Source organism: Serinus canaria, chromosome 11 (assembly GCF_022539315.1).
Source record: "Serinus canaria isolate serCan28SL12 chromosome 11, serCan2020, whole genome shotgun sequence".
Lineage (NCBI taxonomy): Eukaryota > Metazoa > Chordata > Aves > Passeriformes > Fringillidae > Serinus > Serinus canaria.
The window spans coordinates 14,031,091-14,050,209 of record NC_066325.1 but is presented as its reverse complement, the minus strand read 5'-3'; the positions used below and the strand labels follow the sequence as shown (position 1 = coordinate 14,050,209).

The 19,119-nt window shown below is 53.5% G+C and overlaps 2 protein-coding genes across 2 annotated transcripts in view; both read left to right on the top strand.

The window, feature by feature from the left end:
• EDC4 (enhancer of mRNA decapping 4) overlaps positions 1–7,903 on the top strand; it is a 30,995-nt gene extending 23,092 nt beyond the window's left edge. The window contains exons 23-29 of the mRNA XM_050978970.1: positions 264–419; positions 1,141–1,256; positions 1,918–2,083; positions 3,234–3,420; positions 4,564–4,783; positions 5,436–5,599; positions 6,850–7,903. Coding sequence (XP_050834927.1) covers positions 264–419; positions 1,141–1,256; positions 1,918–2,083; positions 3,234–3,420; positions 4,564–4,783; positions 5,436–5,599; positions 6,850–7,042 — 1,202 coding nt within the window. The 3' untranslated portion in view covers positions 7,043–7,903. The remainder of the gene's footprint in view (positions 1–263; positions 420–1,140; positions 1,257–1,917; positions 2,084–3,233; positions 3,421–4,563; positions 4,784–5,435; positions 5,600–6,849) is intronic.
• Positions 7,904–8,652: 749 nt separating this feature from the next.
• NRN1L (neuritin 1 like) lies at positions 8,653–11,703 on the top strand. The gene is made up of 3 exons (XM_050978986.1): positions 8,653–8,766; positions 11,065–11,227; positions 11,308–11,703. The coding sequence occupies exons 1-3, from the start codon at positions 8,709–8,711 to the stop codon at positions 11,579–11,581; spliced, it is 495 nt and encodes a 164-aa protein (XP_050834943.1). The 5' UTR covers positions 8,653–8,708; the 3' UTR covers positions 11,582–11,703.
• The last annotated feature ends 7,416 nt before the right edge of the window (positions 11,704–19,119 follow it).

Below are 19,119 nucleotides of genomic sequence, written 5' to 3'. Positions count from 1 at the left end.
ACTCAAAAATAGAACAGAACTGACACTTTCTCTGTGCCACTAAATCTTAGTAACCCATTAAGCCATAAGAGCTGCAGTGCTGGTGTAGACCAGAGGTGCACTTGGTACATTATCCCACCTCAGGCAGTGGCCAGTTGCACAGCACTACACTCTTTCACCAGAGCTGCACATTTGCTCTCACTGAGCCTCTCGAGGTGAGGCTACTGTCCATCTTCGTGGACAGGAGATCTGTTGTTGTGCTCCTTAACCCCAGTTCTCATCAGAGAGAAGGCTGGAGCGGGTGCTAATGGAAGGGCAGCAGCGAAATGGGCAGCTCCAGGAGCAGCTGTCCCAGCAGCTCTCGCAGTCCCTGTCCACAGCCGTGTGTAACCGCCTGGAGAGGACCATCCGCGAGGAGATGAAGAAGACAGTGCCCCAGTGTGAGTGTGGCTGCCTGAGGCTGGGGGGTGGAGCCCTACAGGGAGCTCCATTGGGATCAAAAGCACACTGGGGAAGTGCTGGCACTGTATGAAGCAGGAGTTAGGTTGTGTGAGCACCAGTTTGTCTGCACAAGAGGCTGCTGTGGGCCCCACTGTAATCTGAGAAGAGGGCCTGTGGTTTAGAAGCAGTGTGAGGCTCCCAGAGGGAATGCCCCCAGAGTGTGGTCTGACCTTCCATAATAATCTCTAAAGCCTTTGGAGTCTGTTCAGTAGAGGAAGGGGAAAGAAGCTGATGAATTTGGAAATGCTGAGACTTGGCTGGAGCAGGCTTGAAGTTGACTTTGCCCTTTCACAGTGCACTGGCACCATGCATGTAAGGAAATGTTCCAAAAACTGCTGGTGGGAAAGCCTGCAGCCAGTAGCTGCCTAAGGCAGGGATACCTGCTGTTCTGGGTCAGATCAGCTGTGACTTTGTCACACCAACTCTTAAAAACCTTCAAGGCTGGAGGTTCCACAACTTTTGGTGACTTCCAGAGCTGTACCACCTTCCTAGCAAAGACTTTCTTCAAATGTCCAACCTTAGTTCCCCAAGCACAGTTTGTGATCATTGTCCCTTACTGTGTCATATCCAAGAATCATTTGATTCCATTTTCTTTTCTGGGCTTTGAAGTGTGACTCTGGGCTTAAAGCTGCATTTTTGTCCTGTTTTTGTTATGCCTAGGCATTTCCAAGAGCATGGACCCCACTGTCAGCCAGCTCAGTAATACTGTTGCTACCAAGCTCACTGCTGTTGAGGGGACACTGAAAGAGAATATTACCAAGCTAGTGAAATCAAAGGTAAGGAGTACCACAGTAGCTTTTGCAGGACACTGAGTTGTCACCTGCCTGGGTAGCAACTTCTTATGCCTTTTCCCCTCACCTCTGTCTCTAGGTAATGCCAGTTTAGCTGCCAGTAGTCAAAGGTTTTTCATGGTCTCATTAGGAGGATAAGCTCTTTGCATGCTCCCCTGCCCACTTTGCCTCATTAACACTTTTTTCATTTACCAAGTTGTTCATTTTCTACTAGAGTAGAAATTCTCACCACAGCAGTGACTTTTAGGGCCAACTCAGTCAAGTGTAAAACGTTTGACTGGCTGCATTCTGTTCTCCATATTTACATTATTTAGGGGCACAAGCTGCTTACTTACCTTGGCAGGGAATTCTGGTTTTTGGGAAGGAAGGAGGAGAAGGGGAAAGGAGCTGTGCCTGACTGTGCCACCTTCCCTTGCTCTACACCAGGAGTGGTGCTGGTTTTGGGCGGCCCCTGAGCAAGCAGAGGTTCTGCCTGCTAGAGTCACAGTGCAGCCTGGCCAGTGGGAAGAGCCAAGGGAACAGCCTTGGACACTGGGATGTCCTTACCTGGTGTGGGTGTATTGCAGGGACCTGGTGTTTGCTCACACCCTTAATCCTGGAGCAGACTGTAGTTAATTTTCTGGTATCTTCCCTGTGTGTTTGTAAGAACCTTACAGACAGTGTTGTGAGGGCCACAGCTGACACTCTGCAGGGACCCATCCAGTCAGCCTACAGGGAGGCCTTCCAGAGCGTCGTGCTGCCAGCCTTTGAGAAGAGCTGCCAGTCCATGTTCCAGCAAATCAATGACACCTTCAAGCAGGGCACACAGGAATGTGAGTAGGTTTTTTTCTTCAGTTGTTCTCTGCACTATTTGCATTGGTGGCTGGCAACACTCTGGCCTTATGTTTTTGCCTTTCAGAGTTTCACTGGTGAGTGTTTCACCTCTTAGCCCTTCCATGTGTTCTGTTTCACATTTGGGAAGCAGAAGTGGGGAAGTTTTTGTGGGTGGTGCTATAAGAGTAGGGATTCACTTCTGGTCTTTGTAGCCCACATAGCAAACACTCAGCTGTGTTCTGGGAATCTGTGACTTCATCTATTGAGTAGGAAAAGCCCAGCTGCAGGATTATCCCACCCTGGTGTCAGGAACGTGATGAATGGAGAGGGTAGCAGTTCTGCAGCTAGGCCTTCATCTCAGAGGAGTAATGGATTGGAAAGGTTTAGACAAGGGTACCAGGATGACCAGAGGTTAAATAGTGGCTGAAGAGTGTGGACAAAGGCTGAAATAGACCATACCCTTAAGTAAAGAAAACTGTACACTGATGCACTGCAGAAGATCATTCCTGTTCTCAGGTTTGGGATGCAGATCCTTGGCCTTTGGGAAGGCTGAACAGGTATTACTCTGCAGAGCTGGTTTCTGAGAGGGCCTGAAGGTGGCCAGTGCTAGCCATAGACCAGCAGGGTGTCTCCAGCTGCTGTTAATTTGCACCATTCCTCTTCCACACAAGTCTCCCACAAATAAGAGAGCTTACATTTTTCTCCCTCTTGATCAGGCCAGTTCCTAAGATATTTTAAAATATAGGTTTTAAATCTTTTGAGACATGATTTCTTTCTTGTCAGAAAAGTTTCCCCTCTTTCTTCAAGAGCATTGAACTAACGCAGGTCAGAATTCACACTACATATGAAATTAAACACCCTCACTCCTGCCTTTATGTCCCCTGAACAAGGAGTGCCTGTAGAAGTCTATTGTAGGAGAGCTGGTGGGTTTGTGGCTGTGTTGTGTGATGGTGAGACTGGAAGATGGGTTTCTAGTTTGATATAATATGGCCCAAAACAAGGCTTGTGCTTCTCTTCTGTCCTGTGCTCATACACAGGCTCAGCAATCACTTCTGCTGGAGAACATGTAGAGCCTGGCCGCTGGATTTCTGCCCTGATCATCTCCACAGGTGCAGATGGCACAAACCTCTCCCTCTCTGCTTGTTGCAGATATCCAGCAGCTGGAGGCTCACTTGAAGAACAAGAAGGTACGAGAGCAGGAGGTGCGGGACCCGCTGCTGACCCAGCTGCGGCAGCTCATCAGCACCTTCCAGAGCAGCACGGAGCAGCTGGCGTCCAGCATCGCCGCCAGCGTCCACGCCGAGGTGCAGCACCAGCTCCACATCATCGTGGGCAAGTAAGTTGGCAGCTGGCCTTGTGGGGAGAGATGTCACTGAGATGTACATGCAGGCCAGGAGTGCTGTAGGGCTGCTTGTTGGCCCTGCACTATGGCAAAGCAAGTGGGCTGGTGACTGTTGCCTGCGGGTTTCCTGTGCTATTGGGAAGCTCAGGGCCTGCTTTTCTCCAGGTCCCATGTGCACAGTGGAGAACAGAAGGATCCAAGGCACCACTAAGCAGGCTCAAATCTGAATAGTTCCTGAAGATCATTTCAGAGGAGTCTTTTCTTTGCTCAGTGTCCTCAGGCATACAGTTTCTACAGGCTGCTCTCTCCCCACAGCTGCTCTGCAGCAGTTTGTGCTTTGCCCTCCTGCTTTCAGGATGGGATCCCAGCAGTGCCTCCAGCATATTCACACCATGAGGCAGTGGCAGACTGCCAGGCATTGGGATTGGCTGGTGGTCACCTGCAGGGCAGAACAGCCCTCTCTATTTTAAGCCACTAGAACATATGTCAGAACACACTGGGGTCTTCAGTGCAGGCCAGAGTTGCCCGGAAGGCCACCAGCCTAAATCCTGGTCTTGTTGCATGGCTGTTCTTATTCCCAAGGAAGCCCTGCTTTTCTACCTGCGGTATAGCAGGTTTGATGCTTTGTACCCTTTGTGAGAGGGGAGAATCCAGCCCTTGAGGGAAAAGGTGTCACACAGAGCAGCAGAGTCTGCACTGTGAAATCCTCTTCTGTGGAGAAGTCACAGGCACAGTATATGTGTGTTCTCATTCTGAAGGTGTCATCTGCACACAAGGAGCTGCATCTGACAGATCTGTAGGAAGCTGGCCCCATTTGGGGATAACCCTACAACTTAGACTCCTTGCTTGTAAGCCAGAGACATTAAAGATTTAAAACACTGTTTGATGAGAGACTTAGTTCCCTGAAATGTCACTTTCCTGCACAGAATCCCAGCATCTTCCAAGTGCACCCTGGGATGTTGTGGTGTTGGCCACAGAGTTGCCTGTGCCTCAGATCTGTTTGTGTGTACCCTTAGGGAGCCCCACTACAAAAAGCAAACCATCCTGTGTTTCCTCAATGGTATAAGCTTTGTGCTGTGTTATCCCTGGGCTCTTCATTCTCAGAGGTGCCCATGGGCTCTGCTTTGTTTTTTTCAGCATGCAGGAGTCTATTTTGGCCCAGGTGCAGAGAGTCATTAAAGGAGAAGTGAGCCTGGCTATGAAGGAGCAGCAGGCAGCTGTCACCTCAAGCATCGTCCAGGCAATGCGCTCGGCAGCTGGGACACCCATCCCCTCTACTCACATGGATTTCCAGTCCCAGCAGACTCACATCCTTCAGCTGCTCCAGCAGGGACACCTCAACCAAGCTTTCCAGCAGGTACCTAGTTTTCCTGGTAGTCATCCACTGCTTGTTGGGGACTGAGAAGGAAAAAAGGGCTTCTCGGGGTGGGCACAATGTCACAACAGCTTAACAGGAGTTGACTGAAAAGACTTGTGGCAGAGGGATGCAGTTGTTCTCATGCAGATGGAGCCAGAGCCATACAGGTTCCATGATATCATAGCAGTTCAGTTCCTTCATCCCTGCCCATGTCCTTCCAGGACAGTGTCGGTGCTCCAGTAAACCAGCATGTTCTGCCATTGACACTGACACGTGGCACACACAGCTTCATAAGCCTCTCCAGGCAGATCTACCAGCTGGGGCCTGACCTTGCCTTTGACTTTGAACATGCAGGCAGATCCCTTTGAGCTGCTGCAGACAAACTCTTCTGGGAGTGATAGCACTGGTCCATGCTGCTGACAGTAACCTGCTCCCCTCTCTGTGGTTGTGCTCTGTTCAGCTTGGAACAGACACAGGTGTCCTCGGAGCATAGAGCAAGAGCCTAAAAATGGCCCTGCTGGCCTGTACAGCAGAGGTTTTTGCTCCCAGAGGAGGCTGTTGAGCCACTGAGCATCCCAGAGCTGTCACTCTGTCCTGTGTCCCTCACCTGCTTGTTGGTTCCTGTGCATTTCTAACTGTGTCTTCCTTGCAGGCTCTAACAGCAGCTGATCTCAACCTGGTTCTCTATGTTTGTGAGACTGTGGATACACAGCAAGTATTTGGACAGCATCCATGCCCACTGTCCCAGCCTGTGCTGCTCTCCCTCATTCAGCAGCTCTCCTCAGATCTGGGCACTCGTACAGAACTGAAGTTGAAGTGAGTATGACCAGAGAACTGGGTCCTCTTCTTAGCCCTGGCTTTAAATTCAGTGCCTAGAAGTGGAAGGTAGAACTTTGACAAAAGTTGGAGTTTCTGTAGCCTGTTACTGGCATGTTTAAAGCCAGTAGTAACTCAGAAAAATATGTCAGCATTGCCACAGAAAGCTTTGCTGTCCTGAGGTAGTAGTGGAAGGAGAGCCCAGCAGTAGGTGCTGGTACCTCTGGAATTGTAGCCTGTAAATATTTGCAGCCTGTGCAGCAATCCCCATTCCCCGAGGTTTCCTTGTGGAGGCAAAAGAAGGGATAGTGCCATGTTCCCTGCACATATATCCAGGGCAAGTTTGCTCTGTCCTCAACTCTTAACCCATCACTGGACTTTGTGTCAGCAATTTCTTGTCGTGACTGTCAGAAATGCTCAGTGGGAGGCTGCAACAGGAGCTCCTGGTATAATTTCTGGTAGATGTTCCAAGCAAAGCTTGTGTGACAAAATAGTGACTGTACTGATACTTGCCATGAACATTTTTAGTGTCTGAGTCAAAACCCTGCTATCTGCCCTTAAAAGCTAGATTGTTAAAGTTCCTACAGGTTTTGACTATGACTGGTATGGAAAAATGACTTAAATTGAATTTTTAACTCAATAAGGATAAGCAAGCTAGAAAAACTGAAAAGAGCTTCAAGTTACAGGCTGGTAATTGGAGTTAAAGCTGCTGCTGTAAAGTTTAAACTGGATTGTTTTTTAAAACCTGCAGTGACCACATTGCCTTACTCAGGCTGTGGTTTAAAAGCTGATGGCTCATCTGAACTTCAGTGTCTTGTTGGTAAAAGTCTTGATCGTATCCCACCCCTTCCTGGATGGATTTTATTGTAACCCTACACAAACTGAGCCTCACTGCTGAGGGATTTTACTGTCTAATGAGTGACTTATTCTGTTTAAAGGTACTTAAAAAATTATCTACTGAGAGTCACCTTCAGCACTGTGGGGAGTTCTCACTGGCTGCGGCCTCTGCCTTGGCTCCAGCAGCCAGGTTGTGGGGCAGGTAGGCAGGCTGGGAGCTGTAGGCTGATCTCACATGTTTAGGAAGAGATAGGTGGACTCTGCTGTGAGTCAGGAACATTTATTTCGTGACAACTGAACATACTGCAGAGTTGAGTGGAGCGGGAAACAAAACATCTTCAGCACTAACATGAACTGAATGGGTTTGGGGTCATATTCTGGGATTGGTCCTAACCTTGCTCTCTCTCCTTCAGCTACTTGGAGGATGCAGTGATGCACCTTGACCAAAGCGACCCCATCACCCGAGACCACATGGGGTCAGTCATGAACCAGGTGCGGCAAAAGCTCTTCCAGTTCCTCCAGGTGGAACCCCACAACCCTCTGAGCAAGCCTGCGCGTCGCCTTATGATCATGCTGCAGGGCCTGGTCACCCCTGGCATGACCTAGGAGGAGCTGCCTGCCTGGTGGGCTGCTCCACCAAAGCCCACCCAGCAGATCTGTAGTTACTAACGACGCCTGGCTGCTGTTAAGAGCTCTTGCCAGAAAATCTATCAACGCGTGTGTGATGTCTCTAAGGCGAACACCATCTGTGTATAGTTCCAGATAGTCACTGAACATTCACTTGGCTTATTTTTCCTAAATAGCCTCTTTTTTGAGAGTTAAATCTCTTCTACACCTGCCCATCCGTCCCCAAGGCTGGCTGGCAGTCCGTGTCTCATGCAGCAGAAGCCGATGGATTCCTTACCCCTTTAAAAGTTTGGATCTGCTGCCGTCAGCATGGGAGCAGCGAGGTGTGCGCTGAGCCCAGGGGCTGCTCCTCGCTGGCCAGAAACCTGTACCCCCACCGTAGGGAAGGGCTCAGACTCCTCCTCCCTGGCAGGCTGTAGGCACAGGGAGGAGGTCAGCTGAGCGAGAGGGGTTAGATAGAACTCATTAATTAGTTAGTTACTCTGAGGTTCATTAATTCCAGATCCACAGTGGAGTGCCCGCCCACCTGGCGCAGTGAGGCAGGTTTGGGCAGGGGTGATACCTCTGGAGTGCCCTGGGGAGGGGCTCTGGGTCAGGGTGCTGAGGCAGCAGCAAACTGCAAGAGCCCCAGGGGGCCACGGTTCTGTTGTGCATTGGAGCATGTCCATGTTTCAGACATTAGTTTTGATTTTACACCGAGGTTTTTCTTTTTATCTAAATTTTGAAGTTTTGGGGGGTTTTGTTGTTCTTTTCTTTTTTCCTTTTTTGTTTTTTTGGTTTTTTTTTTTTTTTGGAAATAACATTGAGAACAATTCAATAAAAAACTTTTTGAGAAAAAAAGACATGGAGACCTGTTGTGTGATGGAGGGAAGAATGAGTGGTCTTTTAGGATATCAAACTATCTCCAGGCTGGAGCCTGAGGTGATGAGCCACTGTCACCTCTCTTTCCAGATTTTTTCCTGAATCTCTGTTCAATCTTTCCAGTGTGAGTCCAGCAGGGCATAGTGGTCTCTGCTTCCAGGGAGAGGCAGGAGGTGATTGATGGTGAGCTGCTGGCTGTGGGAAGGGGAAATTAATTCCCCTTTTCACAGCAAAAATGTCTCCGGCTGCTCCTCCTTCCTGGAGAAGAGAAGGCTTTGGGAAGACCTTACAGCACCTTTCCAATACATAAAGGAGTTCCAATAGAACTGGAGAAGGGCTTTGGACAACGGCATTGAGTGACAGGGCAAGGGTGAATGGCTTCACACTGACAGAGGGCAGAATTAGTTTGGATATTAGGAAAAATTTCTTCCCTGTGAGGACAGCGGGTCGCAGGTTGCCCAGAGAAGCTGTGGGTGCCCCATCCCTGGAAGTGTTCACAAGACCAGATTGCACAGGGCTGGAAGGTGTCCCTGTCGAGTTGGAACGAGATGGTTTGTGCGGTCCCGTCCAACCCAACCGTCCAACACAAACCATTCTGTGATTCCGTGAACTGCAGGGGCCGGTGTCCAGCCCCGGGGGCTCCTCCGCCCCTCGGCGGGGCCGGCAGGGCGTGCCGGGGGCTGGTCCGGGGCGGTGCCAGCGGGCCGGGGGCGGGCGGTGGGGCCGGGGCTGCCGGCGGCGGCGGGCGCGGAGCACACGGCGGCGGCGGCGCGGGGTCCGCACCATGGGCAGCGGCTGCTGGCGGCTGCTGGGCGTCGTGTGCCCGCTGCTCCTGCACCTCGGTGAGTGCCGCGGGACCGCTCCGGGCCGGGCTGCGGGACCGACACCCCGGGCTCTCCCCGCCGGCGCTGGGGAACGGGCGGGTGGGAGCGGGATCCCGGCCGCGTCCCGCACCCTCTGTAGCTGCGGGGAGCGGGGTGCCCGGTTCCCCCTCGGCTCAGCGGTCCATCCACTCTTGTCCCGTGTCCTGAGATGCCGGGAAAGGAGGAACGCGGCTTCACGACGCTGTCCGAGGCGTCTCTGCTCAGGCGGGAATGGTTCCCGAGCTTTGATTCTCCAGCCCTGTGTGCCCACCCCAGCACCCGCTGGCTTTCCCTGCTGCCCTCGTTCAGCAGGATGCCGGAGGGCATTCTGATCGCTGCGGGACTGTCATCCGACAGGTCCTGCGGCTCACTGGCACCAGCGTGTCTCCCCTCCACACTCCCGCTCCTCCAAGGGCCGAGGGAGAATGCGGAGCACAGAGATACCCAGTGACATCTCTGCTCTGAGGAGAGATGGGGAGCCTGGGATTAACCTGGTCCGGCTGCACGGACGACGAAGGACAGGGACCACCAAACCCCGGCTGGATTTTAGGCTCAGAGGGTGGGTGACTCCGACCCTTCCCCAGGAGCAGGATGGCTGCACTCACTGGGGAGCTCGGGATGCTCTACAGTGCCCTGGGAAACTTCCTCCGTGCCTTTCCCTTGGGCTTTCTCCCTGACAGAGCCGGGAGCAGGTTTTTCCCCACGGTTTTGCAGCGGAGCAGTGGAGGTGATTTGCCCTCCTGCTTTCTCCTTCTTTGCTCGCCCTGCCCAGCCTCGTGCCGAGGGAGCTGAGCATAGGGAAGAGCTTGTGCCGGACTTAAGAGGAGCCCAGGAGGGGAAACCTCAACCTGCAGCAGGGACCAGACAGCTGAAGGGAGGCATCATCTGGCCCTGCCAGCTGCTGGGTTCTTGGGCTGCTGGGAGGCAGGCTTGGCTGGGAGTGCCTGGCTGGGTGAAAAGAGGAGCAATGGATCCCACTTTCTCTATTGATACCTGTGATGTTTGTGACCCACGTGTCTGGCATTAGTCCGAAGCTTTCCTTGGTGCTCTGCTCAGGGGGTTCTCATTGCAAGCACCAAAAGTGCCCTGTGGTCGTGCCAGGCTCACCCTGGTGTTAGTCTCGACCACAGCCACTTTGCTCTGGACCTTGTTCCAGGGGTGCAGGTGTGGGATGCCAACAGAAGGCACACAGCTTCCTGGAGACATCCTGGCTGCCTCAGCAGTCACCAGCAAACTTTCAGCTGTTTCTGGGGTCACCTTTCCACAGGAGTCCCCTGCAAGGCTCTCCTCAATTAGAAACCTCCCTGGTGCATACCCTTGTCACTTCCAAAAGTCTGTAGCTCCTGTGAATTGGCACAGGGACCCCACATCTTCTGGCCTACAAGACCTCTGGAGCAGAGCTGAGGACCATGCAGGTTTTCTCTGTGACCCAGTCACACACCAGATTGTTTTGTGCTTCCCACTGGTCATGGATGCACTGGCAGTCCTCATGTCCACACCTGGTCACCCATTGTCCTGTGTCCAGGACCAGGGTTTGGCCAGTGCCAATGGTGAATTTTTTGTGGAGCAGAGCAGGGGCTTCTCAGAACGGAGCAGACAGATTTGCCCTTGTGCCTTTTCCTTTTGTACTTTTTCTTCCTCTTTCCATCCCCCACTTCCCCTCCCTGTTTTCCCTTTCCCTTTTCTCTTTATCCTTTCCCCTTTCCTATTCACTTTTCCCCTTCCATTTTTCTCTTTCCCCTTCCCCTTCCTGCTTTTCCTCTTCCCCTCCTTTCCCACTTTCCTTTTTCCTTTCCCAAAACTTCGTCCTTCCCCTTACCCATTCTCTTTCTCCCTTCCCCTTTGTTTTCCCCTTTTCACCTCTTTCCCACTGCAGACAGAGCAGGGACTCCAGCTTGCTGAGCCGTTGCTTTGTTTTTTATTTTCTGTTGTAGTCACAAATTAATCTTTGCTGTCAGGGGATAAAGGCCGGGACAGATGGCTCTGGGGTGAGCCGGGGAGGCCCGAGGTGACGCGGCCGGCAGGAGCCCTGCAGCGAATGGCAGCATCGCTGCGGGGCCGTCACACCGCGTCGGCTCCAGGGCCGAAGGGTCATTACGAGTGCCCAGGGAGGGGATGTCGCGGTCTGGGGGGATGTGGAAGCCTCTCGCCACATTTCAGAGCCCGGTGTCACCCCCAGCCGGTGACACCCTCACGCCACCTGCCCTGAGCCGGGCAGGCGGGGACTGTCGGGGCTCGTGGGGGCTCAGCTCGGTCTCTCCTCTCTGTGCCCCGCAGCCACGAGCCAAGAGCCAGTCAGCATGGCGGGACAGTGCGACACCATCTACAAGGGCTTCGCCGAATGCCTCCTCAGCCTGGGGGAGAGCATGGCCCAGAGCGTCCGGCAGCAGCAGCAGGACGAGGGCGGCGACGAGGCGCAGGAGCTGGACGCCATCTGCAAGTGAGTGTCCCTGTGGGAGCGGCTGGGACGGTGGGGTCACCTGCCACCAGCATCGCCCCGACTCCCGCCCTCCTCCCCAGGTCCTGGGATGACTTCCACACCTGCGCCAGCGAGGTGCTGTCGCGATGCCCCGTGGAAGCGGCCACCGTCTGGGAGTCGCTGCGCCAGGAGTCCCGCAAGATCCAGTTCCAGGGGAACCTGCAGGAGCTGTGCAGCGCCCGGGGCCGCCTGGCCAGCGCCCAGAGCTCGCCGGCCTCTGAGACCAACCAGGCCACGCTGCGGAGCTCGGCCGCCGCCCTGCACCCTCACCTGCTGGCCCTGCTGGCCCTGCCGCTGCTGCTGCCCTGGCTGTAGCCCTGCTCGCCCACGGGGTGCCCAGGTGATGCCGGCTCGGTTCCCCTGGCTGCTGGCCGGTCCCCGCCACGCCCACCTCCTTCCCGGGCATCCCTCGCGGGGCACGGTCCTCTCCTGCAGCACTTCAGATGGATTTATATTTATATTAAAAGACACTTTTACATTTCTCCTGTCTCTCTGCCATGGGATGCCCCTTGAGCCCCTCCCAAGCCCCATTTGCTCTGGGGACTGGAGAGGAGATGCTCCCTGCACTAGTCCCCAAGAAGGGTTAGTGGGAGGGTCTGTGACGCCATCCCTCCAGTGTATGGCCCATGGCCATGCCAGGTAGTCCATGGGACCATGGACAGCTCCAAGAGGGGGCAATTCCCACTGCCCTGGTGCTCCCTGACTGCTGCTTTTCAGGGCTGGGCATAGCAGATATTCCCTTTAGAGGTGGGTCAAATGTTTTATTCCTTTTAAAGGGCACCTCAGAAAAACACAGGGTGCAGATTTGTTTGTCTTTCTGACAGCCAATAGCTTGTCCTCTGATGGGCAACTCCAGTGACATTTTCTGTTTTCCACCCCTTTTATTTTGGTCTTGCTGTATTCATGGTCATGAAGAAAAGTATGGTTTGCAGAGAAGAGAGGGTTTTTTTTTGTTTTTCTTTACCAAGATGATGGAGGTAAAAAAGCTAGGGAACTGCAAATCTTATCCAGGTTCACAGGGAACTCATCAAAGATAAACCAAGATGATTTGCGGGCCTTTAACTTGGCTAAACTTGTATCTATCAATGGAAGATGCTCTAATTCCCATCCCTGTCACTGTTAAGCTGAAAAGTTAGGATATTTTTCCCAGCTACTAAAGCCCAGAGTGAAAACCAGCTCCCCTAGGCCTGTGCTGGTGAGGCACCCTCCCCACTCTCCTGGGCACAGACTTTACTCCCCACCCATCACCTAAAGGGCCACTGGGATTGCAAATGGGCCACCCCAGCTGTGGCACAGATCACGGGCTCCTTGCTGGTGTGGCCCCCAGCAGCAGTGGTGGGTAAATCTGGCCAGCATGTGGGAAACCATCCCCCTTGGGAAAGGCAACAAAATCCTCTGGCCAACACAAGCCAGAGGATTGCTCTGAGGATTGCTCCAGGCTCAGCAGAGAGCAGGAGCCACAAGCTCCTATGTGCTGTGGGTAGCGAGTTGCTGCTGTTTCTGTGATTTCCATGATTTCAAGGCTGTCTCAAAAACATTCCAACAGCTGAGTGCATGGTTTTGGCCTGGGAAAGCTTTTGCCACGCTGTCCTGTGCCTGAAAGCCTTCAGCATGTGTGTCAGGAGCTCAGTAAGCACTGTCCTCATCAAGCCAGGGAAAAATATTGTTTGTTTCATCATAAAACCTCTTCCTGAGTGGTCTCATAACTTAAACAGGTGATTGGTCACCTCTGGGATGTCACCCTGGCTGTCCCAGTCCTCTGCCAGGCTCTGGGTCCAGGAAACACTAACAGGATTGCTGGCTCATCCCATGGGGCTGAGTGATTGCTGCCTATCCCTCAGCTCTGTGGGGGGCTCCGTGTTTATTTCCCATTATTTATCTCACTAACCAGCCTGGAGCTGGCTGGGGGCACACAAAACATCTGGGCTCCAGGCAGTCCCTGCTGGGGGAAGATAATGATTCTGGGGCTGGTGCCCCATGGGACATGGGGCAAGACACTACCCCAGCTCTCCTCACGGAGCAGCTGCCGCTCCCCGTGTTTAACGCCAGCGCCGGGGGGATAATCCGCCGATTCTTTCCTTCCCCGTTCCTGACAATCCTGTGTTTAAGGGTGAATTAGTGGCGGATCCCGGCAGGGTGGCTAAGAGGATAAACGCCAGCCGGCGCCGGCCACGCACCGCGCAGCGCCCGCCGGCACCTCCGAGGGCCGAAAGTTGTGGGATCACAGCGGGGCAGCGGGAGGTGGCCGGGGAGATGGACCGCCACCAACGTGGTGCTGTGACAGGCTGCCACCACGACAGCGACACTTGCAGACAACAAACTGTGCTGCTTCAATCCAGCCGGAATCAAAGCCTGGGAAGATCCACCTGCACCCACCAAACACTCCGGGTGTTTCACCCTGTGTGCAGAAAGACACACAGCAGAAGGTCCCATGTACTGGAAACTGTCACCATATATGTCACAGACCCTTGGCTATGTCACCATGTGTCCTGAGCACCAGCACTTGTCACAACACGTGGCTCACACCTTTGGCTGTGCTTCCATGTATGTCTTGCAGCTGAAAGGCATCACCATGTCACCACACAGCCTGTAGGCACCGATGGCGCTGGGAAGCCAGGGCTGGAATTTGGGCATGCTGGAAAAGTGTGGGTCAGCACTGCTTGGTGACACTACACGTGCAAGAGTCCACAGCAAAGCACTGCCCAAAGCCCAGTGCCACCTGTGACCCCAGTCCTCCTTCAGGGAGGTGCCTGCAGGGCTGAGGGCAGCAGTGTGACAGCAAGGGTGGGCATGCTGACTCTAGGAAAGCTCTCTGGTTCTCCAGACAGGGACATTGAACCAGTGGCTGTCTTTCCATTGGGTCTAAGGGTTTGGGACAGTCCTGCAGGTATGTCCTGCTGTGGGAAGGGACAACATCTTTGTTCCTGTCCCCAGAACAAACAGCTGGCTCCCTGCACATTGACAGCACCTTAAAGCAACAGTCCAGGCTGAAAGGAGCAGATGGTGGGGAATGGGACTGCTGGACCCCGGCACCAGGAGCCTTTGGAACACCCGCCTTGCTGTGGAAACCCCTCGCTCTGGTTACGAAACTCCGGTGACCTACTTTACACTCCCTGCTTTTGTTCTTAATTCCCAGATATGGCCGCTCTCCAGATTTTGCCCATCAAGGCAAATTAATTGGAGTAGATCCTAATTTGCTCTCTGCTATTCTTTGGGCAGAAGATTAAATGCTCTGCAGACATTATCTCCCTCTCTCTTCTCTAAGAGACAAACCTGAATTAATAAAAAAAGAAGAAAAAAGGGATAAAGGCCAGCTGAGTCCAGCTGAGTTGATGTTTGAATTCACTTTTTGCAATTGCAGAAGGGGCCAGGGAGGCCCTCGTGTCCCTGGGCAGCTGGAACCAGATGGTGACACTATTCTAGGTGGCTGTGTGAGACAGCACACGTGGCACAGTGACATGAGGGCTGACTTTCCACCATGCTGCCCAACGCCTCTGCCACATGGTGGCTGAACCCTCCATTCCTTCACCCAGGGAAATTCCTCCTGATAAAGGTGCCAGCTGGGGAATGACTCCTCATCTGTGGGGACACATTTGGGTTTCTCTAACTGGATAGACTGGTGTGTAGGCCACCAGCAGAGGGGGAATGGCTTCTTACCCTTTCATGGCCCCAGTACCACTGTCCCAGTCTGGCATCCCCAACCAGGCACCAGTTTTGCCACCTCCAGCTTTGCTGGCACCGCGGGGGGAGCGGGAGCATTGGAAAAGAAGCATAGCCTGGAGGACACTATGTCACAGGGCTGGCCAGTGTCCGAGTTCGCATGGGGATTTCCGCTGAGCCAAATGTCAACTTTCCATAGGGAACCGCCAAAAGACAACCTCAATCCCCATGGATCGGAGACAGTGGGAACAGCTGAGCCGGAGTCACCTCTGCTGTGGGGGCTGTGTTCAGGCCCCCGCCTGGCACCCCATCTGCGCTCAGCTTTGGGGCTGTTTTATTGTCCAGAGAGGCATATGGAAAGTTGGATTTCTTTTTTAAGCAGCTTTAATTGAACATCCTCCCGTTACGACCTCTGCTCAGCCTTGCTGGGACAACCTTGAGCTCTGGCCTGGCATGGCCGCTGAGGGTTTGGCTTGCTGTCACACAGGGCAGGGATGCAGCTTGGAGGAAATCCAGGTTTCCCGCTTCACCCCATTCATTGAGTGGCAGATGAGGGGCCTCCTTCTCCTGGCTTCCTATGGCCTGGCACAGCAGGAAGTCCTGGGATCCCCAGACTGCCCCATGCTCAGGATGTGCAGCAATGTCCCAGGCAGCTTTGTGGTGCTGGGGGAGGGGGATGCTGGAGGTGCTTCCAGCCATTCCCACTATTCCAGAGGAAATTACAGCTTGTGGCACCCCAGTGAGACTCTGGAGTCAGCTGGCAGCACCACAGGCAGGTGTGGGATGCAAAGGGAACTCTGAAGTTCCTGCTCCAAGCAGGGTTAATGCTGGTGCTGGAGCCAGCTCTGGAGCATCTCTGCACCTCCAGGGAGAGAGGATCCTCCACCTGTGGGTACCCAACATTGCCCTGCTGGTCCCAACCTGCCTTTAGCAGCTTCCACAGGAGAAGCCCTGAAGAAGCCACTAACAGGAGATACAAAACCTAAGGGAACCCATCCTTGCAGAGCTGTGATGGCTCAGGAGGAAGCACCATGCTGCAGGACCAGGGGAGCAGAGGTCTAGGGTTCCACTCCCTGGAAGTGTTCAGAGACGGAGCTCTGAGCAACCTGGTCTGGTGGAAGCTGTCCCTGCCCATGGTAGGGAGTTTGGAACTGGATGACCTTTAAAGGTCCCTTCCAACACAAACCATCCCAGGATTCTGTGACTCTTCACAGACATTCCTGGCTCAAGGGCTGAATCCTTCCCATGGGGCTGGGGGCAGGCTGTAGGTCTTGAGCATCAGAGCTGACAGGGGATTTCTGAAGGGGTCAGCACAGAAGAACAGGCAGAGTCTGCTCTCCAGGGAGAGCAGCATCTTGGAAGGGAAAAGGCAAAAAAAAAAAAAAAAGACAAGGAGACAACAGCCCATTTGGCAGGAAAACCTGCTGTTAGACCCCGCACAAGCACAGCACTGCTTTGTGAGTGTGTCAGAAACCTGTTGCCAGTCCCGTCTTGGAGGAGAGAGAAAAAAACCCAATGGTTTTTGGCTGGAGCAGCGCTGGTGGGAGCCCAGGCACGCAGAGCCTGGCGGGATGAGTGGCTGCAGAGCCTCTCAGTGCTCAGAGCTTCACAGCTGGTGGCCCCAGCAGCAAGGTGCTTATCTCAGTCAGAAGTCTTCCTGCTGTACCTGCAGGAAAGGCTCTAGCTGGAATAACAGACATCAGGAATCAGCAGGCAATGACCTCAAGGTCAAACCGGGTGCCTGACCTGCAGGCAGTGGATCACACAGATGAACAGGCAGTTCCCGCCTCATCCCTGGGTGTTTTGCCAGGAGGATGTTGGCTTTGTGCAGATGTCTGGTGCAAAGCTCTCTTGGCTCCAGTGGGTCTCAGAGCACCACCACAGCATAAATAATACAAGAGCTGCTCTGATTGAGGTTCTCAGAAGTCCCCAGTTCTGGCCCAAGGGTTCGATGGCTGTTGGCTCTTTGATATTTTTCAGCAGCGATGGACCCGGAACAGCCTCATTCAGTGTTCCTATGAGGCTGGTCAGGAAACAAAGCTGTGAGGAAGTGACTAATGGAAGCTGCATCCCCTGAGGGAAACAAATCCTTGCTGAGCACTTAGCCCTGTGTGAGCTCCCTGGCCAAGGTGAGGCAGCCCACTGCTCTACACCCATCAGCTGGGATGACAGAAAGAAACACGCTGGTGGAACCAAGCTGGGATGACCTTGAGAAACAGCCTAAAATAACAGGATCAACTTAACCAGGGACACATGCAAGGTTTCACATGTCAGACACAGGTTAAGCCACCTCTCAGGGACAGTGTTGGGGATGTGTGGCTGGGGAAACATCTCCATAAAGAAAGTGGGGTGATTAGAAGGCTGAAAACCTACCAGCAGCACCATTACTGTGTGGGAAAACAAGACGTGGGGAGTTTCCCTTGCAAAGAACTGCACAACTCACCCAATCTGTCGAGGCAATTCCAGCCCAGGCAGCCTCCTCTCAACCCTCACGCATTTCCACACCTTGTTGGGAATTACACAGAGAAGCAGCAGATGACAATAATGAGCATCAGCAGGTACAACTTTTACTACATTATGACTTACTAATCATTCTAAATCAGCCGAAGATCCCAGGAGCATTAAAATAAACCCGGCTATTTTTAAAAGCATGGTAGGAGTGTGAAAAAAGCCCCGCTCCACCTGAGCTGCCTCGGGAATGACGTGACAGCCAGGCTGGAAAACAAGCCCGACAGCATTGCGTTTGTATGTCCCCAAGGGAAAGGAGTGCTGTCAGCATCCCTGCAAGGTGTCATCTCTCGTCTCCCTGCTTTCAGGTCATCCAGGGCCGGGACGTGGAGTGTTTTGTTTGAGGATGAGGAAAGGATATGAGGAAGTAAGTCCACAGGCAGTTACCAAGCAAAGTTTGTGGGTATTGTGGCACTTAGTAGCTGGGGTAAAGAAAGGAGAAAGGAATGTGCCTCGTTATTCTGCTGTGCACAAGAGCTGTCCACAGGGACCGGGTTTTCCCTGCCAAGGAAAAGGACCGATGCTTCCGGGCAATTCTCTTGCAAAGGGAATGTTTTTCCAGAATCCATCAGCCCAGCAGGGAGCCCTCGGAGCTGCTCCATGGGCTGCGGGCTCCAAGGCACTGCTGGGGAGCTGTCAGAGCTGCATTTGTCTCCAAAGAGGAGGCACTGCGGTCGCTCTTCCGAGGCAGGGGCACGGGGAGCAGGAACACTGCCCCTGCCAGGGGACACCGGCTCAGGCCAGGGGCTGGAGAGGGTCACAGTGGTGCAAAATGTGGATTATGTCAATGTTACCATAAGGCGGGATGTTCTTTGATCTAAGATCTTTGTACACTTTCAAACCTAATCAGCAATAAAGGAGAGCTGATCGGTGGAACAGCCGGCAACCAACACTCCTCACTCAAGAATATTCTGGAACTAACAAGATTTAGGCATGTAATAAACTAAGATGTTGATGTTCTCCTATGTAAATATTGCCAACTCGGCAAAATGCTCCCATGTCCGTGTATCTTAGAGCTGAGCTATCTTCATGGTAACACAAAAATTCATGCCATGGGTCAAAATGACACTGCTGAGGTGAAGGTACTTCTCCTGAGTGTAAGTTACCTGGAATTACCTGATTTCTATGGAAATTACTAACCAATCTTAAAAGAGGGGCTGTGCTTGGGAAGTCACTAACCCTGAAGTTCTCTGTGTAAATAATGGCACAGAAAGCCTGGTGGGGTGTGCTGGATTTGTGGAATAGCACCGAGCACACAGGCTGGGGCAGCTCTGAAATAAATGATCGATGTCTCTATGGAGCGTGTCATGATTGGCTCAGTGAACACCAAAGAACGGGCCCGATTCTGTGGGTAACAGCAGGGCCGGAGAGATGAGGGGGGCCTGGGGTCCGTGAGGGTGAGGAGCTCCAAGCGCCCGTGAGGCTGAGGGGTCCTGGGGCTGAGGAGTCTGGGATGGGGCTGAGGGGTCCCGGGCGGGGCTCAGGGGCCCAAGGGGCTGCTTTGAGGCCCGGAGCCCCTCACGGCCCCGGAGCCCCTCACGCTCGCGGAGCCGCAGGCGGCTCCGGGCTCTGGGCGGTGGCGGGCGGCTCCGGCAGGGGGCGGTAAAGCGCCCCCGCCCTCCCCGAGCCTTGGCCCCGCCCCCCGCTCCCTCCGCCAATCGCCGTGCGCGGTGTCCCCGCCCCTC